We start from the raw sequence: 25,466 nt of genomic DNA, 5'->3' as shown, positions 1-25,466 counted from the left end.
CAAACATATAAGGAGGTTGAAAAATAATAGTTTTACACAGTTCTTCTGAGCAAGAATAGCAAGAAGGACTTCCCTGGTGGTGCAGTGGTTGGAAGTCTGCTTGCCAATGCAGGGGACACTGGTTCGAGCCCTGCTCCGGGAAGATCCCACATGCAATGGAGCAACTCCGTGTGCCACAGCTGCTGAGCCTGTGCTCTGGAGACCGCGGGCCACAACTGCTGAGGCCTGCGCACCTGGAGCCTGTGCTCGATGACGAGAGGCCACTGCAGTGAGAAGCCCATGCACCATAATGAAGAGTAGCCCCCGCTCACTGCAACTGAGAAAGCCTGCGTGCAGCAACGAAGACCCAATGCAGCCAAAAGTAAATTAATTTATATATTTAAAAAAAGAGAATAGCAAGAAGAGGTTGTAAGATGGAAAGTGGGATTTGTTTTTTTCAGAAGGCAGAGACATGAGTACCTTTATAGGCAACGGCAAAGGAAAAAGAGATGATGATATGGCATCTGGCTGGCCTTCAGACCAATTTCCCAGTGGTTTGCTGAAAGCAGCCAAGGCCTGGGGTAGCCCAAATTCCCAGGCCAGTTACCAATGGCCATGAGCAGCTTCTTCAGTTTCTCTCTATATACCTTAGAAATACTATTTGGTGCACGTGCTATGTGGTGAAGGCACCACTTTAGATAATCCTCAAGGTATAAAAATGAATTTCGGGAATTCCCTGGTGGTGCGGAGGTTAGGACTTGGCACTTTCACCGCCAGGCCTGGGTTCGATCCCTGGTCGGGGAACTAAGATCCCACAAGCCATGCAGTGTGGCCAAAAAAAATAAATAAAAAATAAAAATGAACGTCATCCATTCATTCATTCATTCATTTATTCATTTAAATATTTGAGCACAATTAAGTGTTAGGTACTTTCTCAGGGCTGGGGATAAAGCAAGGAACAAAAGAGATGGTTCCTGCCCTCCTGGAGCTTACTTTCTGGTAGGGAGGGGTATAGGGAATGACCAAGTATATACTGGAGGACTGTTAATGTTATAGACCAAGACAGGTAGGCGGATAGGGAGGCAGGGGGAATACTGGGTAGTCAAGACCTGATGAAAAAGGTGACATTTAAGCAGATTTCATGATGGTGAGGGAACCAGCCAAGACTGACACCCAAGAGAAGAGAGCTGTAGCAGAAAGAACAGAAAGTGGAAAGGCCCCATGGTAGAAGCATGGCTGAAACAGCAAGGAGGCCACCATATGGCATAGCAGGTACTTTAATACTCAGTGGCATAAGACATTTGTCAATGGTTATTTAGCATCTGAGCGCTCAGTGTTTTCAGCCAATTATTAAAAAAGAAAAAGAAAAAAAAAAGATAAAATATGTTATCAACATGTTCAAACAACAAAAAAGATAACATATGTAAACTGTAAAAGTGTCTGATAAGAAGGAAACAAAAGAGTTAATCATTACTTAAAATAATAATAGTAATAGTAAAAATAAAGCAGAGCTCTTCTACCTGAAGCAGGGGTGGTAGGTCTGAAACCCTAAATACTTGCCCCATCCTTTCTATAACCCACACTACCTTCAGGACACAGTTTGCATTGCAAAGAACCACAGAGAAGACCCAGAGCTCTAGTTAGAGAAGGTGTACAAGCAACAAACCTACCCTGTCTGAAGTTGCAATTAATGATTGTGTTCTAAATTATGTTGATCTAAGTGCTAATGAAATCTGTTAAAGCTCAACGAAAATCAAAACCAGCTTGAAGAATAAGCATCCCTTTATTTGCTGACGTCATTACAAAAACCGATTACATTAGCAACAAAAAGTGATTTCTTGAGTTGAAGTCAGAGGCAGTTGCTCCCCAAAATGTTAAGTAAAACAGTGTACAACATCAGTATTAAAATGTTAAATTTTACATTGTCTTTACCACTTCTGATCTTCTGAACAATTTTATTGAGCAAAATAAGATAAAAGATTACATGTTTATTTTATTTTCAGGAATGTAAAGGTCTAATTATTCAAACAGTTTTTATTATAAAACTAAACTCTGAAGGTGTCTACAGAGTTGGCTTTTTTTCTCTCTCTTTAAATCAGTAGTCTAACAAGGATTAGAAAAGACAAAACTCTGTTCAGTGTTTCTGACAAAGTAGAAAGGGTGAAAACATAAATAAGGCTTTAATTTGGCAAAATATAATACAATGCCTTCTGTTATCCTTGAATGAACAGTTTCCCAATTACTTCACTCTGTAAAAGATCAGAAAGAAAGAAATTCATTTTAAAACAAAGAAACAAAAGGCAATCAGAAGACATCTGTCAAATACCAAAAGTACATATGCCATTTGATCTAGCATGGCCTTTTCAACTAAGATCAGAACAATTAATACTGATGGTAATGAAAAATAAGAGAAAAATCTCAGGATTCAGAAGGAGCTTCTGAAGGTGGATTTTTAAATATGTGAACCAAAATCTCAGACCAAACTGAGAATAATATAGGGATTTAAAAATCCTATTTAGAAAACATTCAAGAGAACAACATTGGGAATCCATTTGTATTACTGTTCTACTCAAGAGACTGTAAAGCTAATAAGGTGAGTGAGCAGCACTGGAAAGAAACTGAAATTTACAACTCTCCACTGGCGAATAAATAATTTAAGCTTCAGAAAGAGATTTTCTAAGGTCTTTTGAAGCTTTCCAAGTCAGATAAAATGACTAAAGAAATTAAACTTCAAAAGCCATTAAAGAGACTAAAAGGACTTAACCATATGCAACATGTGAAGTTTGACTGGATCCTGGTTTGGAAAAAATAGCTAAAAAGATATTTCGGGTATAAGTGGGGACACAAATATGGGCTTTAAAATGGATGATATTATAGAGCTACTGTCTTGGTCTTTTTGGATGTGACAGTGATACTATGGATTTGTAAGTCTTCGTTCGTAAGAGACACATACTTAAGTGCTTGGGGTAAAATGTCATATTGTCTGAAAGTTACTTTCAAATGTGTTGACATCAACAAAATATGTATACACAAACAAAGAGATGAAGTAGCTGAAGGGTGTCAGTGTTATATATCCTGTCAACTTTTCATTAAGTGTGAAAATTTTCAAAATTAAAAAGTTGAGGGGAAAAGAAGCAAGTAGAAAGTTAAAAAGCAAAGTTATCATTGGCTATCATGCTCTCTAATTAAAACAAGATAACAGCTAATCAGAACGTCTACAGAGCCCACTGGTACATTAAACTAAGAAGTGCTGTGTAAACACATTACACAATATTAAAACCTGATCCATATGACAGTCAAGTGTAAAGTGTAGAATTAAAAGCTAGCTTTTGTCTGAAACATTAACTCTTACACTCCAATAGCACCAAAAAAGAACTTTTTCCTCTCAGAAACAAGAGAAAACTGTATCATGAAAGAATCTATTTGTTAAAGGGAGTAAGGAAGATACATATATACAAAGCACATACACAAAATTTCACCTCAGTTTTTCCTGGATAACATCAAGAGCCTCTCCAATTCAGTATTGACAAACCAAATTACCAACTTTAGGAAAAAGCCAGAACTGAAGGAAGAAACTATAAGAAGCTGGCAACAAAGGATTAGACAGAATGAGCAGAAAAGAAAGCCGTGACAAGGATCAGAGCACAGTGCCTGAATTAGGGAGAAGAAAAGTACAGATTAAGAGCACAGGGCCTAGGCCCAGACCACCTTAATTTAAATCCCAGCTCACCCAGTTACTAGCTGTGTGACTTTGGGCAACTTATAGAATTTCTTTGGGTCTGTTGTAAAGTGGGAATAAAAAAATAAGTAATAATAATCATCATCATCATCATCACCATCATTCCTACCTATCTACTGCACTGGGTTGTTGTGAAAATTTAAATGAATGACCATACGTTAGAAGCATGTTCATTCTTAGAGGCACATTCATGAAGTGTCAGCTGTTAAAATCATCAGCCTCCTTCCACATGATTCCACAAACAGGTTCCAAGGTAAAGGATCCTAGGTGTTATAGTCTGAATGTTTGTGTCCCCCCCATCCCCCGAAATTCCTATGTTGAGATTCTAACCCCCATGTAATGGTATATGGAAGTGGGGTCTTTAGGAGATTCCACTGCCATGAATGGGATTAGTGCCCTTTTAAAAAGGACCCCAGAGAGCTCCCTTGCCCCTTTTGCCATGTGAGGACACAGCAAGAAGATGGCCATCTTTAATCCAGGAAGTGGGTCTCACCTGACAGAACCTACTGGTGCCTTGATCTTAGACTCCCCAGCCTCCAGAACAGTGAAAAATAAATGTCTGCTGCTTAAGCCACCCAGTGTATGGGGGTTTTGTTATAGCAGCCCAAACAGACTAAGACATGGGGTGATAAAGTTTTCTGATATAGTCGGACATACACTTGAACACTTAGAAGCCAGGCAGATATGAAACACAAGAAAAAGTAGATATCTGGAAACAAAAAAGTATACTACAAAATACTAGTGTTAACGATCCAAAGCTACAAAAAAAATTACCTTAATTAAAAGGGGGGTGGGCGGATGAAAGCCTTCTGTTTGGGGAGGTGGCAGGGGTGGGGAGAGAAGGATAGCAGATGAGCAGGAAGACTTCCAGAAGAAAAAAGGGTTAACCGGACTTCCCTGGTGATGCAGTGGTTAAGAATCCGCCTGCCAATGCAGAGGACACGGGTTCGATCCCTGGTCCGGGAAGATCCCACGTGCCACGGAGCAACTAAGCCCGTGCGCCACGACTACTGAAGCCTGTGCACCTAGGGCCCGTGCTCCGCAACAAGAGAAACCAACACAATGCGAAGCGCGCACACCTCAGCGAAGACCCAATGCAGCCAAAAATAAATACAAATAAATAAAAAAGGGTTAATGTTTTACAAATTAAGGGCGCAAGACAAATGCCCCTACAATTCAAAGAAACGCTAAGTTCTGTGTATTAGGATTTCGAAAACTAAATTATTATACATCATCTCTCTCATTTTTGTCTTTTAAAAATAGCTTTTCTCTTACTGAAAATGTACAGCATTATCTTAAACAATTCATATGTACTTGTAGTATATACTAAAAAGAAGTAAGATTCCTGGTAGAAAGGTAAATTGGTGCAGCCACTATGGAAAACAGTATGGAGGTTCTTCAAAAAACTAAAAATAGAGCTACCATATGGCAATCCCACTCCTGGTCATACAGCTGAAGAAAACTCTAATTAAAAATGATACATGCACCCCAATGTTCATAGCGGCACTATTTACAAGAGCCAAGACATGGAAGCAACTTAAGTGTCCATCAACAAGAAGACGTAGTATATACATACAATGGAATATTACTTGGCCGTAAAAAAGAATGAAATAATGCCATTTGCAGCAACATGGATGCAACTAGAGATTATCATACTAAGTGAAGTAAGTCAGAAAGAGAAAGACAAATACCGTATGATATCACTTATATGTGGAATCTAAAATATAACACAAATGAACTTATTTACAAAGCAGAAACAGACTCACAGACATAGAAAATAAACATGGTTATCAAAGGGGAAAGGGGGTTGAGGGAGGGATAAACTGGGAGTTTGAGATTAGCAGATACAAACTACTATATATAAAACAAGATAAACAACAAGATTCTACTGTATAGCACAGGGAACCTTATTCAGTAAGGTTCAATATTCAGTATATTGAATGTTCAATATCTTGTAATAAACTATATGGAAAATATGAAAAAGAATATATATATGTATATGTGTATAACTAAATCACTTTGCTGTACACCAGAAACTAAAACAACATTGTAAATTAACTATGCTTCAATTAAAAAACAACAACAACAACAGTAATAACGTATACCTAAATAAAGCAGGGAAGAAAAAAAGGAGATTCTTGACATCAGACATTAACCTATAAATTCTGATGATTAAGAAATCTGTATTTCCAATTTAATTATCTGGTAGTAACTTTAAAAGAGTTGACAAGAGGGAGAATACACTGAGCAAAAACGATGGCTGAAGTTAAAAACCTGAGGGTAACACAAACATTTAAAGGGCATAAAGAAGAGCTGTGGGAACCAAGAGATCCCTAAAGAGGGGTTGTCACCGTCAGTGCTGGCTAGAGCCTAAGCAAGGAGAGAGTTCTCAAGTGCTGGTGGACCTCCAGCTTCATACAATCCATCTATGCTTCATGATACACTGCTGACCACTCAACCGCCCTTTCACTTGCCAAATTTGAAATTAAGTTCATCAGCTTACAAAAGAATGCTGAGTTATCTATCACTTAGGTGAGCGGCCTGCTAAACAACAGTTCAGTTTCAGCTGTGTTGCCAGGGTATATGTATTTCTTTTAACAAATTACACACTACACTTTTACAAATTAGGAAGAAAAAAATCTGGAAAAATGAAAGTGTTACTACCAATGATCAGTGTAAGTCTCAAATTTAATATGATTAAGGCAAATGTGGAAACAGGCAAGCAAAAATGGTTCAGAACACATGTTTGAGAAGAAAAAGAAAATACTGAAGAACACTTTTGAGATGCTGGAGAGATACTACTGACAAGGTCTAAAGGCAAAGGGTAACAAGCCATCTTATAATTTTTTAGGTTCTCAGAAGCGAAACCCTTCCCTTAGAAAACAGAGGCCTAAGGACTGACCTCACCATATTTAGAATAATTCACAACTATTTTCAGTATCTTATATGCAAAAGATGATCCTGTATTAGCTCTAGCAATTAGGAAATCATTAATGAATGACCTCAGCAAAAACGGTTTCAACGGAATGGCAGAAAGAGAAGCCATTCTAGAGGAGATGGAGTAGTTAGTAGGCAAGAGACTGTGAGAATAGTTTCTTCTTTTAAGAATCTTTGTTAAACAGTGAAGTAAAAAAATTAGGGTGGTAATCTAAAGAAAGTACAAAGTTAAAATAATATATTTGAGCATTTTTCAAGACTGAACAGAAGCAGTGAGTGGAGAGGACTGAAGATGTGGACTTCAGGACTGAAGCAGGACTGAAAGATGTGGGAAGGAAAGTTGCCCTGGGAAGCAGGAAACGAGGTTATTTTCTAATTTGGGGAAGAGTGGTAAGGTGGCAGAAATTTAACTCTAGGCAACTGAGAGGTCAGCTTACCAAGGATAAAAGATTAAGGTATAATTCTTTTTGCTGACAGGTTATAAGAATGAGTTGGGTTTATTTGAAAAGTCTTCTTAGAGGTAACTGACCTGAAACAGCATTTTAAAGGAGAGTATATGCTAAGACAGGCCAGAAGACAATCATTCTACAAAAGTGAGACAGAATGCCCCTGTAATCAAAATGGAGGTCCATCCCAACTTTTCCAGAGCACCCAACCTATCCCGAGGCCTTTGTATAACCTAAGAGTCTTAAGCTTGGGTTCTGAAAGGGACGATTCAGTGATGAGTTGCCCCCTGGCATTGCACAGGCCACCCTACTCATGTCCAGGACACCACGATTATTATAGAACAAACAGCTTCAAAAGAAGAATATCTAAAGTATTCAGTGCATATCAGAACACCCTAATTACCCAAGGCATTGTGACTTAAGTCATTCTTAAAACAGGTAAAACCCAGGAATCAAATCAATCAACATGCATTTCCAGGTAATATGGGCAATAAAATTTTATAGCTTGGTTTGTTTATCTTCAGTTAAGACTCTCACTTCAGGAGTTAAAAAATGGATTTCTTTGATTACCCACAGCAAACTTAAATAAAATCCAGCTTCCAATGTAAAGGAACTGTGATGACTTGATTTTCAGTTCAGCATCTTACCTCAGTAAAAACATCATAGTCACTTTATTTTACCAAGTCATTAAAAAAAAATCACACAGATATTTTACAAGAACTAAGATCAGGATAAACTAAAGAAACAGTTGCAGACATTATGGCAATGAACAAAACCTAGGTAAACAATTTATGAGTCTGTTCTGTAAAAAGGTCAAAAGAGGCAAAGAAAAAGGGTTTTTACATGAAAACACTAATTGGAAAAGATATGTTCACTGCAGCATTATTCACAATAGTCAAGATATGGAAACAACCTAAGTGTCCACCAATGAATGAATGGATAGAGAAGATGTGGTATGTATGTGTACACACACACACACACACACACACAGTGAAATACTACTTGGCCATAAAAAAAGAAGGAAATCTTGCCATTTGCAACAACATGGTTAGAACTTGGAGGTATTATGCTAAGTAAAATAAGTCAGATGGAGAAAGACAATATGATTTCACTCATACGTGGAATCTAAAAAAAAAACAAAACAAACAGACAAAACAAAAACAAACTCATAAAAGAGAACAGCTTAGTAGTTACCAGAGGGGAAGGGAGTTGGAGGGTGGACAAAATGGGAAAAGGAAGTCAACTGTATGGTTATAGATGGTAACTAGTCTTGTGGTGGTGATCACCTTGCAGTGTACACATGTATAATGCTATACTCATGAAACTTACATATTAAAAAAAAAAAGATAAGGTATTTTTTTTCTCCTCCAAGCTACAAGACCAAAAAATATGTACAAGATGGAAATAAAACTCCAAGAAAGCTATAAGGCTGTCATTTGGAGGTTCTGAGAGAGATAAAGAGGGAATATTTCTACTAGGTTAACAAGAGTTCCTATATTTAAAGTAAATACACACTATACATACATTTACACACACACTATGTCAATTATCTATAGACAGACAGTAATACTTCAGTTATTCTTACCTAATACCTGATAGTGTTCTTTCTCCTTTGTGAGCTGTTGGTTTACTGCCTGAAGTAACTGCTGTAACTGTGTTACAGTCTGATTTAGACTTACAGACATTGTCTCCTTCTCAGAAGACTCCTAAAAAGAAGACGGAAGAGATGAAAAACCCTGAGCACAAGAAAAAGGCATTTGCAACCAAAACCAAAAATAGTTTATTGCTGTGTTAAACACAAACAAAAAAATCTGAAAGATATGAAAATTGACAATAAAAACCATATAGAGCAATAGTGTTTGCTACCTAGCATTGCAAGTTAGTTTGCATCAAAGAAAGTTATGTTATAAATGTTGTCACTAGGTTACAAATGGAAAACTCTAGAATCAATGAATATCAGATATAAATCCATTTCTCCTTTCAGAAAAAAACTGCGAGGAGCCAAAGGAGAGTACATTCATAACAACAGAAAAATAACAGTTAACATATATTGAGCTCTTACTAAACTTGAGGCACTGTTTTAAGTGTTACCCACTATTCTAAGTGTTTTATATAGTAATTCATTTATTCCCTTCAACAATCCTACAAGATAGGTACTAATATCATTGCCTTTTACAGATGGAGCAACTAAAGCACAGAGAGGATAAAGTTTCCCCTTAAGTCAGTCACACAGCTACTGAATAGTAGAACCAGGATTCAACACAAGCAGCAGAGTCTACATTCTTCAGCAGTACACCATAATACTTTCCACCACAAACCTAAATATTAACATAATAATATTTCACCAAGCTAAAGTGAAAACAAACATTAATAAGAACACTGCATTTCAGATAAGACACCTCAAAGAAAAAACAACCTTGAGTTAAGAATGCAACATAATTGATAGAAGCACATTAAAAAGGCATTTTTTTTAGGCAGAGGTGGATCCTGTACATTTTTTATTCTTCACATAATTTACAAGGTAATTAGCCCAGAGATTTGGAGCTAAAGAAAATGCATACCGTTTCTGGGGAAACATCACTATTCTCAATAACAGTAGTGTCTCCAGCAGCTTTTACTATTTTTGACTGGATAAGATCCAGTGACTGTTGAGCCTGTGAGGAAAGCAATATGGAGCCTCTGAATAATACAACTGATAAATAAATATATACAAGAAAAAAATGAGTGATTTTCTTACACTCATTATACTTTGTACAAAACTAAAGCTCTTCTCAAAATACAACGTAAAGCCAACCTGTTCAGTTTTTTCCCCAAAATCAAATAGTTTTCTCCCCCACCAGATTATAAAAACACACGCTCACCGTTTTAAAAAGTTCAAACAATGCAGAAAATGTATAAAGAAATTAAAAGCAGAAATAACCACAGTGATATTTAGGTTAACATTAGTCTATATCAGAGGTCAGCCAAATCTAGCCACACACAGCCTGTTTTTGTAGAGCTCACAAGCTAAGAATGGTTTTTACATTTTTTAAGAGTTGTGCTAGACTTTAACAAAGAGTATATGAAAGAAACTATAGGTGGCCCACAAATCCTAAAACAGTTTGTGAGTTTGCTGACTCCTAGTCTAGATCCCTCTTTAGTGCATATATGTCCTAACAGAAAATTGGTAGAAAATGTTCTATAAATGGGCTTTTAACATACATGCTATTTGACGAAGCATTTTATCTTTTTACATGTCAATAAATATTTATGGGCATTTCCAATTAAGAGTTGCACAGTATTTCTATTACACAGATATGGTGCAGTTCACTTTCAACTACTGTTGCCATTTTATGCCAAATAACATGGCATATCCATATCTTTGAGCACCTGTTTAATATCCTTAAAGTACCTTCTGAGAAAATAAATTGCTAGGCTAAAACTGCAAGTTTTATATTTTGTCCAGTGATCAAACATTCACGTTATCAAAATATAAATCAGATTGCTCAATCTTGACAATGTATCATATATCTAAGTCAGAGCTCTGAAACTTTTTTTTTATAATTCACATTCTTAATTTATTTTCATTCACAAAATAGCCCTTGTAAATGCCATTTTATAGAAGATAAACTTGAGACTTGCAAAGATCAAATAACTGCCCCATGGTCACACAGCTCAGAAGTGGTAGCAGTAGGATTCAAACCTAATGAAACTCTTTAAGTTCACATTTTATCTACTGGTGACAACATCGAAGTAATCTGAAGCAACTCTAGATTCCTAGACTTTTGCATAACAATTATGATATAAAATACAGACCCAACAGAAATATTTCTTTCAACCTTTAAAAGAGTGGCGAATTTAATTGTTTTGCTAATGACTAGATCTCCTATAAACACAATCTTAGCTCTAAAGCAGCTTTGATAAAAGCACTTATGAATTACACTATTAAAAATCTCAAAACAGAATTACAAATAACTTGTCAACCTAACGCAAAGAATAAAAAATGTAATCCTAAAAATCACCCATCTACATATGAGATTAAGAAAAACATATTTCTACAAAGAAATAAAGGGACGAATTTCTGAAACATCAGAGGTCTATATATACTTCACATTCATGAAGATCAAAAGAAACATACTTTGAAAATGACTATATAAGCAAATCCCAATAAAAAATATATAGATGTAACCTTTTTTTTTTTTTTTTTGCGGTACACGGGCCTCTCACTGTTGTGGCCTCTCCCGTTGCAGAGCACAGGCTCCAGACGCGCATGCTCAGCGGCCATGGCTCACGAGCCCAGCCGCTCCGCGGCATGTGGGATCTTCCCGGACCGGGGCACAAACCCGTGTCCCCTGCATTGGCAGGCGGACTCTCAACGACTGCGCCACCAAGGAAGCCCAGATGTAACCAATTTTAAGAGTCACATCAACTGCATTCAAAATTTAATCTACACTTTACAAAGCAATTAATTAAATATGATGAAATGAAGACACGAATTAAGAATGGAAAAACAAGCCAAAAAGTCTAGTTCCAAATATGTAACTGTATAACAAACAGCTTAAATTTATAAACAAATTAATGTAATGATGCAAAAGAATGAATCCAGGGTTAGCAGTATGTCTGCTTAAGATTCAAGGTACAACATAATATGATAATATGGCATCTTCAGGACAAGCAGTGTCTTACCTTATGCAAGTCACCAGCTACCTTCTGTCTTTCACTTTGTTCAGTTCTAAGTTTTGCAAGTGTTTCATTTAACTGCTTCTTTAACTGTAAAAATACAGGAACACCACAATTAATTCACATCCTTCTTTGATTCCTTCTTTGATTATGCTGAGACCTCTAGGACTGAAGAATGAATGAGAAAGAATGGGATCGCTAACAGTTATTATGCACAGTGGATTAGCCAATATGCTGCACCAGATGTACAGAAAAGCTAAGAAGTGGAGGTCCCAATCTGTAAAGCTAAACATAAGAAAAGCTACAGAAATGAACTAGAGAGTAGAAAACTGCAAAATATAAAAACAAAACCATCAAATTCCAGTAGATTACTTTTTTAAAGTATTACTATTCACTAATCATAGGGCAGTTCATTCACATTTATTTCAAATTAAAAGGCAAGTCATAAGAAATTTTACTAGTTTTTAATGTTTAAAGGCTTTCTTAACCTATATAGCTCAGTTAAAAAGAATCAGTTGTGTGATATTTAAAAAAAAATCATTGAACAGAAGATTACAAATCCAGTAAAATGAAATCTTCAAAAATTTAAATGTCACTCATCCTTTAAGATGTCACTAGAAAGATGAGTGAAGACCACACTGGCCTAAATACCAACAAGACATGTCTTAATATATACATCTCAACCAACTGGTTGAAACAGTTATAAAGCTCTATTAAACTCTAGAGCTAATACGTGATGACTGTTCTCTTAGTAACTATTCTCATTACATAAGAATGAGGGAAATGGACTCACTGACAAAAGATAACTTTTTCTTATTAAACTCATCAAGTTAATTATGTCTCTCACCCACAGGCACAGCATTCCAAACAGTTCTGGAAACCCAAAAGGGGGAAATATAAGACACTGACATTTCAAACACGTAGAGAGAATTAGTGCAGGACATTCCATTTGGAAATTTTATTTTGGGAACTCTATTTATCCCGAATGCTTCAGTTCTTGCTCCTTTACTTAACTCTGATTTCACACATCAGAGAGGTTATTCTTTTGGCCCAGGAACACACAATGTATAAGCAAACAAAATTATTTTAATATATCTTAAAATGTGGCAACAGTTACGCTGAGCAAAAAGCAAACAGGAAGATTAAAATGAAGACTGCAAAGTCAAGACAAAAAAATTTTAAATATCACTCAAAATGACCTCTTGACAGAAGTAAAGGGTCAAAATGTACAGAGAGAGCATCAGACTGAATGGAGACTCAACCATAATCCTATGGGTTTGATGCTGCAATGGAGTCAGCCACCAAGCATCAAAGTTAAAAGTAAAATCTCCAACAATTGTAGGTAGAAGTGGTTTTTTAAAAAACACATTACAGGATAAGCATATCACTTAAAGCTGTTGCATATCACAGTACCAATCTGTGCAATGTATAGCAAACGTATGCATAAAACCTTAATTGAATCATTCCCACACTGCAGTGGGAATGATTCAATTAAGGTAAAATAAAGGTAAATTTTATTTCAAAAATAGAAAGGGGCGTGTGTGCGTGTGTGAGTGTGTGTGTGTGTGTCGGGGTGGGGACTCTGTGTACATTTCATAGAGAGCTCTACTCTGAAAACTGATTCCCATAAATCACTGCTGTAACACTGCTTAACATGAATGAGTTAAGAAATTCTCTTTGGTACATACAGCAGTTCTAAAAAAATTCCAAACTTGGCAGCATTAACTTATAGTAAGGAGAAAACTGACTTACTGCAATTGTACTAGAGTTCATTCAAGTCCTTTAAAAAAATCTAATCATATTCTTAATTTTTAAAAGTCACAGATAGACATAATGATTACTGTTTCAAACATACAATAAGATAGTCATGTTTATCTAAAAAACAAGCCTGTCTCAATCAGTGTAAATTTTCAGAAAATTTAAGAATGGGAATACAGGGTACTCTGTCTTTATACAACATTTAACTAACTTTCAGTCTGTAGTTTTCAGATTATTATGCTCTGAATGATATGATGATGATAAAGAATTCCACAGGCTTTTTGTTATCTAGAATGTGTAGAAAGGCCAGTTAAAATAAGAAGCTACATTGGATCGTTGCCCTTGAATGAAGAATATGTATCTTCCACCTTCAAGAATCTCCTTCCAGGTCAGAAAATAAGAGGCCCAGTTAACTATGGTAACTCTGAGAAGAGAATCTTTGCAACTCAGCCAATCTTTGTCTCTTTGTTTCATTTCTTTATTCACTGAAAATAATGCTGTTGAAGAAATTTGGTTTTATAAAACACAGAAAATTTTGAAAAAGAGTTGCAAGCCAAACATGCCATTGTTAGGAGCTAAGAAAAGAAGGATCATCTTAGGAATCAAGAAAAGACAGACCATCTTGAGTCATCAGAATATGAAGATTATCTTAAACTTATAAAAATGCCAAGCTAAAGGTGTTAGCAAGGAGAAAAAGTCTGGATGGTTTCTCCACATGTCAACACAAGTGTTTTCAGAGCCTACTTGATACCCCGTGGAGAACAAGCTTCTTACCAAATTTAGCTCTTCATTCTGTCTTACTGCTTCAGAATATGAATCATCAAGTTTTTTCTGCAATTCAGTCAACAGATCTTTCAGCTGCAATGAAGTTTAGAGTTTAAGATTGATTTCCTTATGATATCCCATGTTTGTATGCTACTTGGAAGCTCTGCCAGAAACAACTTACACTGAAATATTTTATCACTCTGTTATAAATTTAACTTAAATTGAGAAGGTTGAAAAAAATTCTATCGTAAGTACCTCTCTGACTTCCGTAACATAGGTAGATCGTTCCATTTCTGCCTTCTCTAGCTCCATTTCCAAATGCTCTCGTTCTCTTCTCAGCTAGCAGTGCAACAAAGAAGGAAAAGTTAAGAGACATATTTAAGAGGCCTCCCTACAATGAAAAGTTATCACACTTATGAATATAAAACTATACCATCTGAAACACTACCCAAGATATTCTTAAAGGCATAACAACTACATCATAAGACAAAAGAAATCTTAAAACACAGCTTGTAAGACAATCCTTAATGCTAAAAAATGAGTCCATAGGTTACAAGTCAAATGGTGAGATAACATACATTTTCAATATCTTTATTTTCTCTTCTTAATCGCTCTAGCTCTTGTTCCGAAGATGTGAATGACAATTGCATCTGAAATGTGAAATAATTACATGATCAAGTTAAACCACCAAGGATACAGAGGCTTTTCTATCTTGTAGAATTTTAATCAATTAGACACGTCAGAGGTTTTTTTTAATGTATCTCACTTAAAGCCATAACTGAATTTTAAAAGATCTTAAAAATTAGTGTCACATTTAACTTCATTTAAACTGTGGTCAAAACCTACCCCATTTGCATGGTATTATATTAGGTCCAGTTAATTGTTAATTAACTGTAATTAACAATAATCAGCTGTACTTAATCCCCAAATGCATTAATATAGAATACCATTAGCAACCCTAGATTCTGCACAGGTCAGCCCAGGAAAACAAGTGAGCAAGAGATGGCACTCTTTACCACACCCAAGTACTACTACGCCATTCTATATGAGCATCCAAGATACCAGATTTTGGTATCTGTGGAGACTCCTGGAACTAATTCCTTGATGGATATGGAGGGACAACTGTAAACAGAAGAAAAACTAAGACTACATAATAATATTTAAGTCCCATGAACAGAAGAAGGACTTACTTTTTCTTGAATACTATTATCATGAGTCACATATCTGTGTTTTAAAACTTATTGTGAACACCAAATTCTTTGCCTTATGTTATCACATTGTGGTTCTTTAACTTCCAAAGCACTCTGCACTCTGTATCATTACTCTTTTTTTTTTTTGTGGTACGCGGGCCTCTCACTGTTGTGGCCTCTCCCTCTGCGGAGCACAGGCTCCAGACGCACAGGTTCCAGACGCGCAGGCTCAGCGGCCATGGCTCACGGGCCCAGCTGCTCCGCGGCATGTGGGATCTTCCCGGACCGGGGCACGAACCTGTGTCCCCTGCATCGGCAGGCGGACTCTTAACCACTGCGCCACCAGGGAAGCCCTGTATCATTACTCTTTAGTCGTACTCTAAACCAGTGAGTCTCAAGCGTCAGTGGGCATCAGAATCATTCGGGGGGCTCTTTAAAACACAGACTGCTGACCCCACAGCTTCACATTCAGTAAGCCTTGGGGGGGCCCAAACAATGTGCGTCTCTAACAAGTTCCCACGTGCCGCTGACGCTGCTCGTCCAGGGCCCGCACTGTGAGAACCACTACTCTAAGCTTTTTTTTTTTTTAAATCGTTCACACATCCCTTTTATCTTTTTCCCCCTAAGCTCTTCTTTTTTAAATACCTGTTTAATAGTCTTTTGTGATTCATCGACCTTAACTTTCCATTTATTCTCTTCTTGCTCCACACTTCTCTGTAGTTTCTGTAAAATTCCTTCCTATAAACAAAAGTATAGTTGTTATGAAAAATTCATGTTCTAATACCAAGATAAACTATTTAAGCAACTAAGTAATGTTAATAATTATTTTAAAATGTAGGTTAAAAATCATTTCCTACCGTTTCTGCAAGGACGGATTTGTATTTTTCACACTCTAGCTGTAACAATGTGTGCATTTCATCAGCTTCTTTCAACTTGTGCTCTAAAACCTGCAAACAATAAAATAAAGAAAAATTCTCTAGTTTAGTTTTACCAGAAAGTTTTGTGCTTCAAGTTTGTTTCAGTACTTAATGGTATATTATATAAATGGTTTCTGTTTTATTATTAATCACTACATTTCAACCTTCTTAAGTAACAATGAAGTTCAATTACCTTTTTGGTCATTTGATTTTCCTAATAAAACTCTTAGAGTCTGTTTAATACAAAAATATATCACACAATTTTGTAACAAATAGGCTTGTCACTCTTTAGTGAGACAGTAAAATCAAAGCAGATCCACATGTGAAGTAAGGTCACAATGCCATGGGAAAGAGGGTTTTATTCATGCCACTTGAGAGACAAAAAAAGTTAATCTCCCAAATTTCAGTAGTCAAGGATAAAAATACATCTAGGCTCTGAATGCTCCTAAATAATGTATTTGGGGATATATTAGCAAACCAGTCAGTTTCTACCTATCAACTGATCTTTACTTTCTAAACCCAAGCTAAAAAGAGAGCAACAGACAGTTAAATATTCAGTTTTAGAAATGACTAAGATAACAGAGTTAAAGGAACGAGAAACATCAGCTTTGTACACAAATCAAACACAAGGAAGACTTAATAGCATTTCCACCAAAATGTACACAAAATGAAACCACCTTCTTATACTTTCTGAAAAGATCACTATTCTACTCATAATATAGCCTTTATCTTTCCCAAACTTATAAAGACAAATTCTGATTTACTTCTTTTTTCTATGTTTCTTTAAAATTTCACCTCATGAACTAACCTTAACCTCTTCTGAATCTGAAGTTCCAGCCACACATTCTTTTGCCCTCTTTTCAAATCCATGCAACCATTCACTATAACTCTGTGGAGAAGAAAAGTCAAAACAACCAATTTCAAACAATACCTAAATGAAATAAGTAAAGTATTTTAAATAACCAAATTAGAAGATTATAAAAGAAATCTATATAGACAAACACCATCCCTCTGGAAATTTCAAATAAGAATAGAATTGTTACATAAGTTGTACGTGACCCAGCCTTGAAAATAAACACTAAAAATATGCCTATGTACTACCAAAAAATCAAATCTAAATTTATTTACATATCCTAGGATATGTGCAACTGAATTCTGGACATACAGGTAGAAAATCTGGGCTCAAACCAGCCTCTACCACTTACTAGTGCTAGGACTAATAGATTCAATATTTAAGACAGAGAAAGCCTAGAATGAATAATTTTTCAAAACTTTTTTTCAGGTGAACCAGTTCTCAAAAACTGAGTTCATAAACAAAAAGTTCAATTGAGATACTCTAGTCAGAAGATTTCAGATTCTGTGAAGGTGCTACAGGGATTGTGAAAATACTTCAAAATAAATATGTATTATGAAGCATTTTTTAAATCATAATGAGAAATAACAATACACAAACATTTGTGTGTTTAAAACCAACAAAAATTATATTTGTACTGAAAGGTCAGCTGATGCAAACACAAGGCATTATAGTTTTAGTCATTATTCCAAATTTCAGAATAAATTATTCTAGATTTTTCATGCTTCTTGTCTGAATTTTAAACTCTGATAAAGAGTATTTGTTAGATACTTTAAAGATAATTTCCTCTTATTCCTCTTTTAAGTCTTTGGTTTAGTTTAATTCAAGACAAAAACAACACACATGAAATTTCTATTAATTGCTCTAATTAAATATTTTACTTATGTGGCTGAATCAGTATTCTCTGGCTGAATCAGGATTCTCTATACTCTATCAAATAAAAAACAAAGAAAACTGGATGCTGAGATCACCCTGTAGTACAATACCCCGTAGTACATATTAGTCAAAAAAGCCTCTCCATTTAAAAACAAAATTACATTCTCACATCATAAATTTGAATGATGACAAAATGATACTATTAAAATCCTACTTAGCTTCAAATACTGGGATTCAATATAAATTAAATTCAGATTTAGATGCTTAAAGTATGTAAGCCTCTCTTCAATCCAGGTCATATAGTTTAGATCACTCCTCTGCTGATTTTCTTAGCAAAAAAGCAATAGAAAACAGTTAAAAAAATTACTTCATGTATAAAAGCCCTTTTAGATCTACTGACATATTAACTTAATATTAAATTTAATTATTATCTTAAGGTAAATAGTTTATTATCCATCATATCTCTAAAAATTTTAAATGCTAGACCCTAGGTAGCACACAAAAAGCTTAATATATTTCTTAAGTACAGACTACATGCAGAAGTATTCAACTTTTAACAAGTGGATGAACAAAAGCCAAATATCATCATTCATGTCTTATGGTGATTTATAAATACTTATAGTGTCAAAAAGGTTTGGTGGTTGAAGGTGGGTAATATTGCTGTTAAGAATGAATTTGTTACATTAAAAAGAATTTTTAATTCTGGTGATCTTATACAATCTTTAAAGAAGAAAAACACAAATTATTAACTCTTTAGGCTCATAAAATACTGCCAAATAAATCCTGCAATTCTATTTCCACTAATAAAATATAAAGTAGGAATAAAGAAATAAAAACGGCTTATGGCCACAAAGGAAAAAATATGAAGTATATGAAGAGCAACCCTTTCTCCTAGGTTCAATGTAAGAACAGCACTAGAACTGACAATTTATTCATATTGCCCAGCACAGGTTATTTCATCAGCTCAACCCGTATCTACTAAGCTGATCAAACCTGAATATATCCTCAACAGCTACAAGAGAAACAAAAGAATTTTTGCTTCTTGTGCAAGTGAGACGCAGATGATATGTAGATAAAACCGAAGAGAGCAAGCAGCTAACTCAGACTGCACAGAGAACAGGCCATGACGTTTACTTACATCACACCTGGCACCTACAGCCCTCTCCTTGAGAAATACCCTGATTTCAAGTTTGGGGCAGGAAGTGTACACAATAAATCAGGAACAACTTGTCACACCACAAAGCAAAGAAGCTACCAAAGTTTAGCAGTGCTGTGTCAAAAGGATTTGGTAGCCAGCCTAAATAAGCTCCAACAGGCCGAAGAAGCAAAAGCAGACACGATGGACCTCCTAATGGAAGTACACAACACTGCCCATGAAGTAGTCTTGCCTCTACCCATCCTACCCCTGAAGTGTTGAGCCTCATCAGGCCTCCACTGACTACCAATTTATGGGATACACAAAGGACAGAGGAACATACTGCCATTACTGGGATGCAGTCAGCTAAATCCAGACTGGGAAACTGCATATGAAACTACTACATTCCAAAAAAAAAAAAAAAAAAAAAAGGTGGGCGAGGGGGTGTGCTGACAAATAAAAGGGAACCCGTGGAATAAAGATGATCCAAAAGACGTCTTAAATCAATCACAGGTTGACCTTATTTGAGTCCTGACTAAAACTAACTACAATAAGTAGTTAAGATACTTATTGTAGTCCACCTACATACTAGATACAAGATACATACATACTACATACAAGATACTCCACCATTGAGTATCTTGTAGTCCAAGATACTCAATGTAGTCCATTGAGTTAGCTTCTAACTCAATGTATTCTAACTCAATGCATTTTAATGTATTCATTAAAATACATTATATGACAACTGAAAAAATCCAAATATTGACTAGATGTATGACATAAAGAATTTTTAAAAAATATAATAATAGTATTTTCTAAAGGAATCCTTATCTTTTAGAAATATTTACAGATGAAATGCTCTGATGTTTGACTTCCTTCAAAATAACGGAGGAAGTACAGGGCTAGAAGTAAAACAAGACCGTGCATCAGTGCATGCGACATACTGGTAATGGCTGAAGTGAGATACTGGTTTACCTGGCTCATTACGCTCTCTCTGCTTCTGACTATACATACATACAACTTCCCACTAAAAGAGAAAAGGACCTGTGCCACCATTTTAGAAAACTACATGCACACTCACTGGCTTTCTCTGCCCTCAAGTATTCACTGTATTAATTCTCTGAACGGAGGGAACTTTTCTCTCCCATTTAAAACACATACAACCTCAAATAAAGCAAGTTGTTCTATATCATCTTTAAGACTTTTGCTTGAAGAAGTTAACAGATGACCAAAATCTTAAGTTATGAAATAAAAATAGCCTGGTTCTTAGTATTAAATACATTTAAAAATAAAGTGTTCCTAAAACTAAGAAGGAATCACTTAAAATTAAGTTCTATTTTGAATAAAGCCATTAAGAGCATTACTGATCTATTAACCACTATTGACTTATGAAGAAATATTTCTTTCCCAAATATGATATTTATGATCCTCTAAATAATATGTCTCATATGTAAATTTTACAGATTACAACAAAGTATCAACTGAAAAAACATAAATGTCTTTGAACCAAGTTATTGATTTTAACTACTCAAAACACCCTAGGTTAAAAATGAGAAAGAGTGGGCTTCCCTGGTGGCGCAGTGGTTGGGAGTCCGCCTGCCAATGCAGGGGACACGGGTTCGTGTACCGGTCCGGGAAGCTCCCACATGCCGCGGAGCGGCTGGGCCCGTGAGCCATGGCCGCTGAGCCTGCGCGTCCAGAGCCTGTGCTCCGCAACAGGAGAGGCCACAACAGTGAGAGGCCCACGTACCAAAAAAAAAAAAAAAAGAGAAAGATTGAGGGATCAGTGCACCCTAAAACCAAGTGCAGAGTGAAAATGCTGCTTATTCACAACTTCCTTGAATAATGATAAAGACATCATGTTTTAAAAAATAATAAATTAATCTTACCAAATTAGAAGGTACAGACACCTTTGGAAATAATTTTTTGAGAACTTCTTTAGCTTCTAACTCAACAGCTTCCACATGCTGTTGTCTTTCCTAAAGCAGAAGAAGAACCAAATCAAACTTACAAGATTACAGAATTAAAAAAAAAAAAGCTACAGTCTTTTAAACTCTAAGAGAAGAAAAAGACTTAATATTTTAAAAATTCTTATTACTGACAAATGTTCAAATTTCCCATTCTGAAATATCAAAATGCTTACATAAGAAAAAATCTGCAAAATCTCAAAAGCACCCTAAGTAACAATGTCTTATATTAATCAAACTAAGGCAATATCTGACAATATGGACATTTTCCTTGCCATCAAGTGATACCCCTCCAGGAACAATTCAAAAAACAAACAAACAGAAACACAAAAAATACTTCCTACAGCTAAAACAAACTACATGCAAAAAAAATGCATCTGGGTGACATAACTGAGGCTTATTAGGCTGGCAAATCTCTTGCCAAAAAATGCATCACTGATGGACCATGGAATTAATAAAATGGCAACTTTGATACTTCCAGTTTCAAGGTCAGGTGAAGCTATTTATGCTAAACAAAGGGGGGAAAAAAAGAACCACCAAAATTTGACAGGTGTACATATGGGAAAAAGAGTAAAGAGAAAGAGGAAAAATTGATGGTGTACTACTTCACCAATGCCGTCAAGAAGACTAACTCTGGCATGTGTGTATGGACTCTGTCAGCTGTTAAATTTAAAGATAAGTATCACAAATGCATGTCTAGATTTGGTGACTTTAAATCCAAGTCTAATGGGTATCAATTATTAACTCAAAAGCATTGTTTGTCAAAATTAGGGTAATGACTTGATCACACGAAAAAATAAAAATCGAATATTCAAACTATCTCTACAAGATTAAAAAATAAAAGACATATATAAAAATGCACATCTAAACCAAGCCAAGAAAATCATCTCAAAACACTGGTGAAGTTCAACAGGTGACAAGAAGGCAAGCAAGCTAGCAAGATCTCAACCCTATCTTCCCCCACCATTTAAATCGATCTTTCAAATCTATTATGGATTTAAGATGCACACGCTTCAATTTAAGAAAATCTAATAACATGAAAATCTAAAGTTATACAGTAAGAAGCTAGAGATTAATCATATTCTGTACACACAAAAAGCTGTTACTTTATTCGGATTAATGGCAGGATTTTTAAAATGGATGTTTTAATGGAGTATTTTCAATAACTCAGTAAAGTCCACTATTTTTCAGGGATACATCCACCTAACTGCATAAAATAAGGTACACTCATTTAAGGAAAATGATTAACTGCTAATTCAGAAACAATGAAGAGCTCATTTTTATCATCTGACCACAGAAGTGGTAGAGCAATCTCTAAAGAAAATCAGGAAAAGAGACACTGTGGAACAGAAACTTTTTTGAAAATTCCCCAAGGGAAAAAGAATCTAACTAAAGGTAATAGGTGTCTAACTTGTAACTAAGAAGCACAAGGGTGTACTAGCAATTTTAGGTAAAAAGTTTTCATTTGACATAGTAGTTTGGTTGTGGGTAATGATTTCTATTCCACTTTAATATTGAAAACTGCATTATTATATTTCCTTAATATCTTTACCTAAGTGTAACATGTGTGAAGTACCTTTCGTGTGAACCTGTCATTAATAGTAGGTCCTCAAGAACATTTACTCCTTACAGCACAACCTGTAGTCAGGGGTCAGTCAACATCCTTTTATACCTATGCTATCTGAGGACTGTCTAAATTCCATTAAAATAGAGAAGGAGCATAAAGTCTATGCTCTGTAGATCATCAGCCATGCGAGAAGCCATCATGCACTAGGTGATTAGTTCTGAAATATAGATAAATTCTTGTATTCACCACCAAACACATGATGAAACAAATTCTAGCTTTCTTTTGGCATAATATGCAAGAATGCCTATGACAGGTGGCACATAACTTCTTGTAGGAATGGCATGATTTTAAGAGTTTAGCACTTTCTAGATAACCAGCCTCAATAACAAAATAAAGCTAAAAGGTAGCTCTTAACAGTGAAAAACAAAGTTATAGAAACAATCAGAAACTACACAGAACCCCCACTGCTGACAGGGCTGACTGCAACCACTGACAATCAAACAATAACGTCCTACCTGGCCTAGATTTTTCTACTCTCTGGCCTAGATTTCTCTGGTCCCAATATCTGCCAGATATCTCAAATTAAGGTTTTAGTGAAAATTAGGGCCTGATGAATAAGTATATAAGTAAATACAAATCCATTTACACTGAAGGAAATATAACCACAAACATGATTGATAAAAAAATTTATTAAAATTCTATTCTGTTTAAAAAAAAGTCCTTCAAATGTCACTAAGACTTACATTTAAAATTCAGCATATTACCTTAGCACACAAAATACTTACAGAATGCTGAATTGAATAACATAATGAACTTTAACCCATATATGAAATTCAATAATTCTGTTCCACATTTATTCTTGGTAGGAATTTTCAAAGTGCTTGACTGAACTGGCACATTTATTTCTCTCAATCTTTAAAAACAACTTCTTGATTACAATTCATTAGAAATCTTTAAATCCATGGAACAACTTGAACTCAGGGAGAATATCCTTAATCGTTTTTAAGACAGAGGGGGATATATGTTTCAGGAGCACTTTACATACTCTGGTCAAGAGGATTATCCCTTACATTAATATTCCATACTAAACATGAAATGTGCATCATTACTGTCCAGATACTTCAAAACCTAAAGTTTAATTTTAAGTCCATCTCTTCTAAGGAAGCATCCCCAATAACACACCCAGAATTGATCCCGTCCTTGTACTTCTGAAGACTTTTATCATTTTCCACCTTGTCTGAGTCATCTTGGTGTGCCTCAAAGAACCTAGGAGAGACCACTGTGCATCACAGGTGCATTCTAGGTACTCAAATGTGTTTGTTAATTCAGTTAGATTTTTTTTTGGCTCAGGGTTTTCACCAAGTTCTCTTAATCAACCCAAGAGGTACACTCTGTCTAACAAGAGCTTACATGGGTAGCATAGGCTTCCTGAGACTCATCAGCTTAAAGCAGTAATCACCAAAGCTCAATCAATCAAGTAATCACAACAAAACAGCATGCCCAAAATTAAAGCTTCAAGGAGTAGATGAAAAAAAGCAGAGATGATAGAGGTGACAAATGTGGATGATAAGGAGATTTTATATTTAAATTGCAGTAAAATTAAATGCTTTAGTCTGATTTTAAGACAAGCTGCAGATTTTCTCTGTTCAGTGGATTGTTTCTAGGAGTTAGCATTACAACCTTGGAAGTCTTGTTCACTTTGTCCTGCAGCATTTTTTCAGTTGATGCCAATGCTTCCATTGCTTCCCAGTTTTTCTCCCGAAGGTCCTAATCATTTTTAGAAAGAATGATTTCAGTTTATCCATTATTGAAAGATTTTTGCTTTTTGCTTCATCAGTATTTTGCACTGCATTTAACTGCTGCTTACTGCAAAATTATTTCAATGGGAAAATATGTATATTAGCAAAAAAATAAAAAGCAATGTTTAGAAGTTTGAATGAGAAAATAAAGATGCCCACTTCCCATGTTTTAGTATACACACCAAATATGCCAGCTTTAAAGTAATTACTATGCACATATAACAAGGGAGAAAAAGCACTGAAAAGTAAACACAGAAACCAAGATTACAAATATAATTTCAGGTACATCGAATATTAGAGGATTAAGGACAGAACAAATACACAAGTATTACAAAAAGCTTTACGTGTGATTTTTAAACAGGACCCAATATCACTCACGGGACTTTCCACTGCAGCATAACATTTTTTTCTCTAAATATGTTTTATTGATTTAACACATTTCAAGTCTACCTAGGAATGACATAGGAATTCACTGTATTTCTCTATCTTTCTTGGCATGGTCAAATGTGCATACCAAAAAGCAACCTGACAGGAATTGTATGAGCTACTTGATCAAGGCAAACGAGGAGGCTAGAAAGAGAAACAGAGGCCTTTGGAAACTGAGTTCTGAAAGATCTATTTTAACAGCATTTCATTAGCAAATACTAATAAGGACAATCTGCTATATTTCAGCCTTTCTTCAGATTTAGAAATCTAAACAGATTAAAAACAACAACTAAAAAGCCAATAATCACCATCTATTGAATGCTTACTTATGTGCCCAACACTGTACTTGGCATGTCACATAAATTTTCATTAATCCTCATAACAACCCTAAGAGGTATTTATTCCCATTTTATAGATGACAAAACCACAGCTCAGGTAGGTTAATATATGTGA

General features: G+C 35.5%; 1 protein-coding gene across 7 annotated transcripts in view; it reads right to left on the bottom strand.

Moving 5' to 3' along the window:
- Positions 1–1,743: 1,743 nt before the first annotated feature.
- Positions 1,744–25,466, bottom strand: part of KTN1 (kinectin 1) — a 120,363-nt gene continuing 96,640 nt past the window's right edge. For 2 of the 7 annotated variants that reach the window (XM_081229082.1, XM_081229081.1), the window contains 12 exons: positions 24,469–24,555; positions 21,144–21,233; positions 17,199–17,279; positions 16,331–16,420; positions 16,119–16,211; positions 14,862–14,933; positions 14,539–14,622; positions 14,293–14,376; positions 11,767–11,850; positions 9,663–9,755; positions 8,687–8,807; positions 1,744–2,228 (listed from right to left, as the gene is read on the bottom strand). In XM_081229082.1, the coding sequence (XP_081085208.1) occupies positions 2,224–2,228; positions 8,687–8,807; positions 9,663–9,755; positions 11,767–11,850; positions 14,293–14,376; positions 14,539–14,622; positions 14,862–14,933; positions 16,119–16,211; positions 16,331–16,420; positions 17,199–17,279; positions 21,144–21,233; positions 24,469–24,555 (984 nt within the window). In that variant the 3' untranslated portion in view covers positions 1,744–2,223. The remainder of the gene's footprint in view (positions 2,229–8,686; positions 8,808–9,662; positions 9,756–11,766; positions 11,851–14,292; positions 14,377–14,538; positions 14,623–14,861; positions 14,934–16,118; positions 16,212–16,330; positions 16,421–17,198; positions 17,280–21,143; positions 21,234–24,468; positions 24,556–25,466) is intronic. The other 5 variants (XM_081229083.1, XM_081229084.1, XM_081229085.1 and 2 more) reach the window with 5 other exon arrangements.

This window comes from Mesoplodon bidens, assembly GCF_964165515.1.
Source record: "Mesoplodon bidens genome assembly, chromosome: 3".
NCBI classification, from domain to species: Eukaryota; Metazoa; Chordata; class Mammalia; order Artiodactyla; family Ziphiidae; genus Mesoplodon; species Mesoplodon bidens.
The sequence above is the reverse complement of the archived record's forward strand: the minus strand, read 5'-3'. Positions and strand labels throughout refer to the sequence as shown.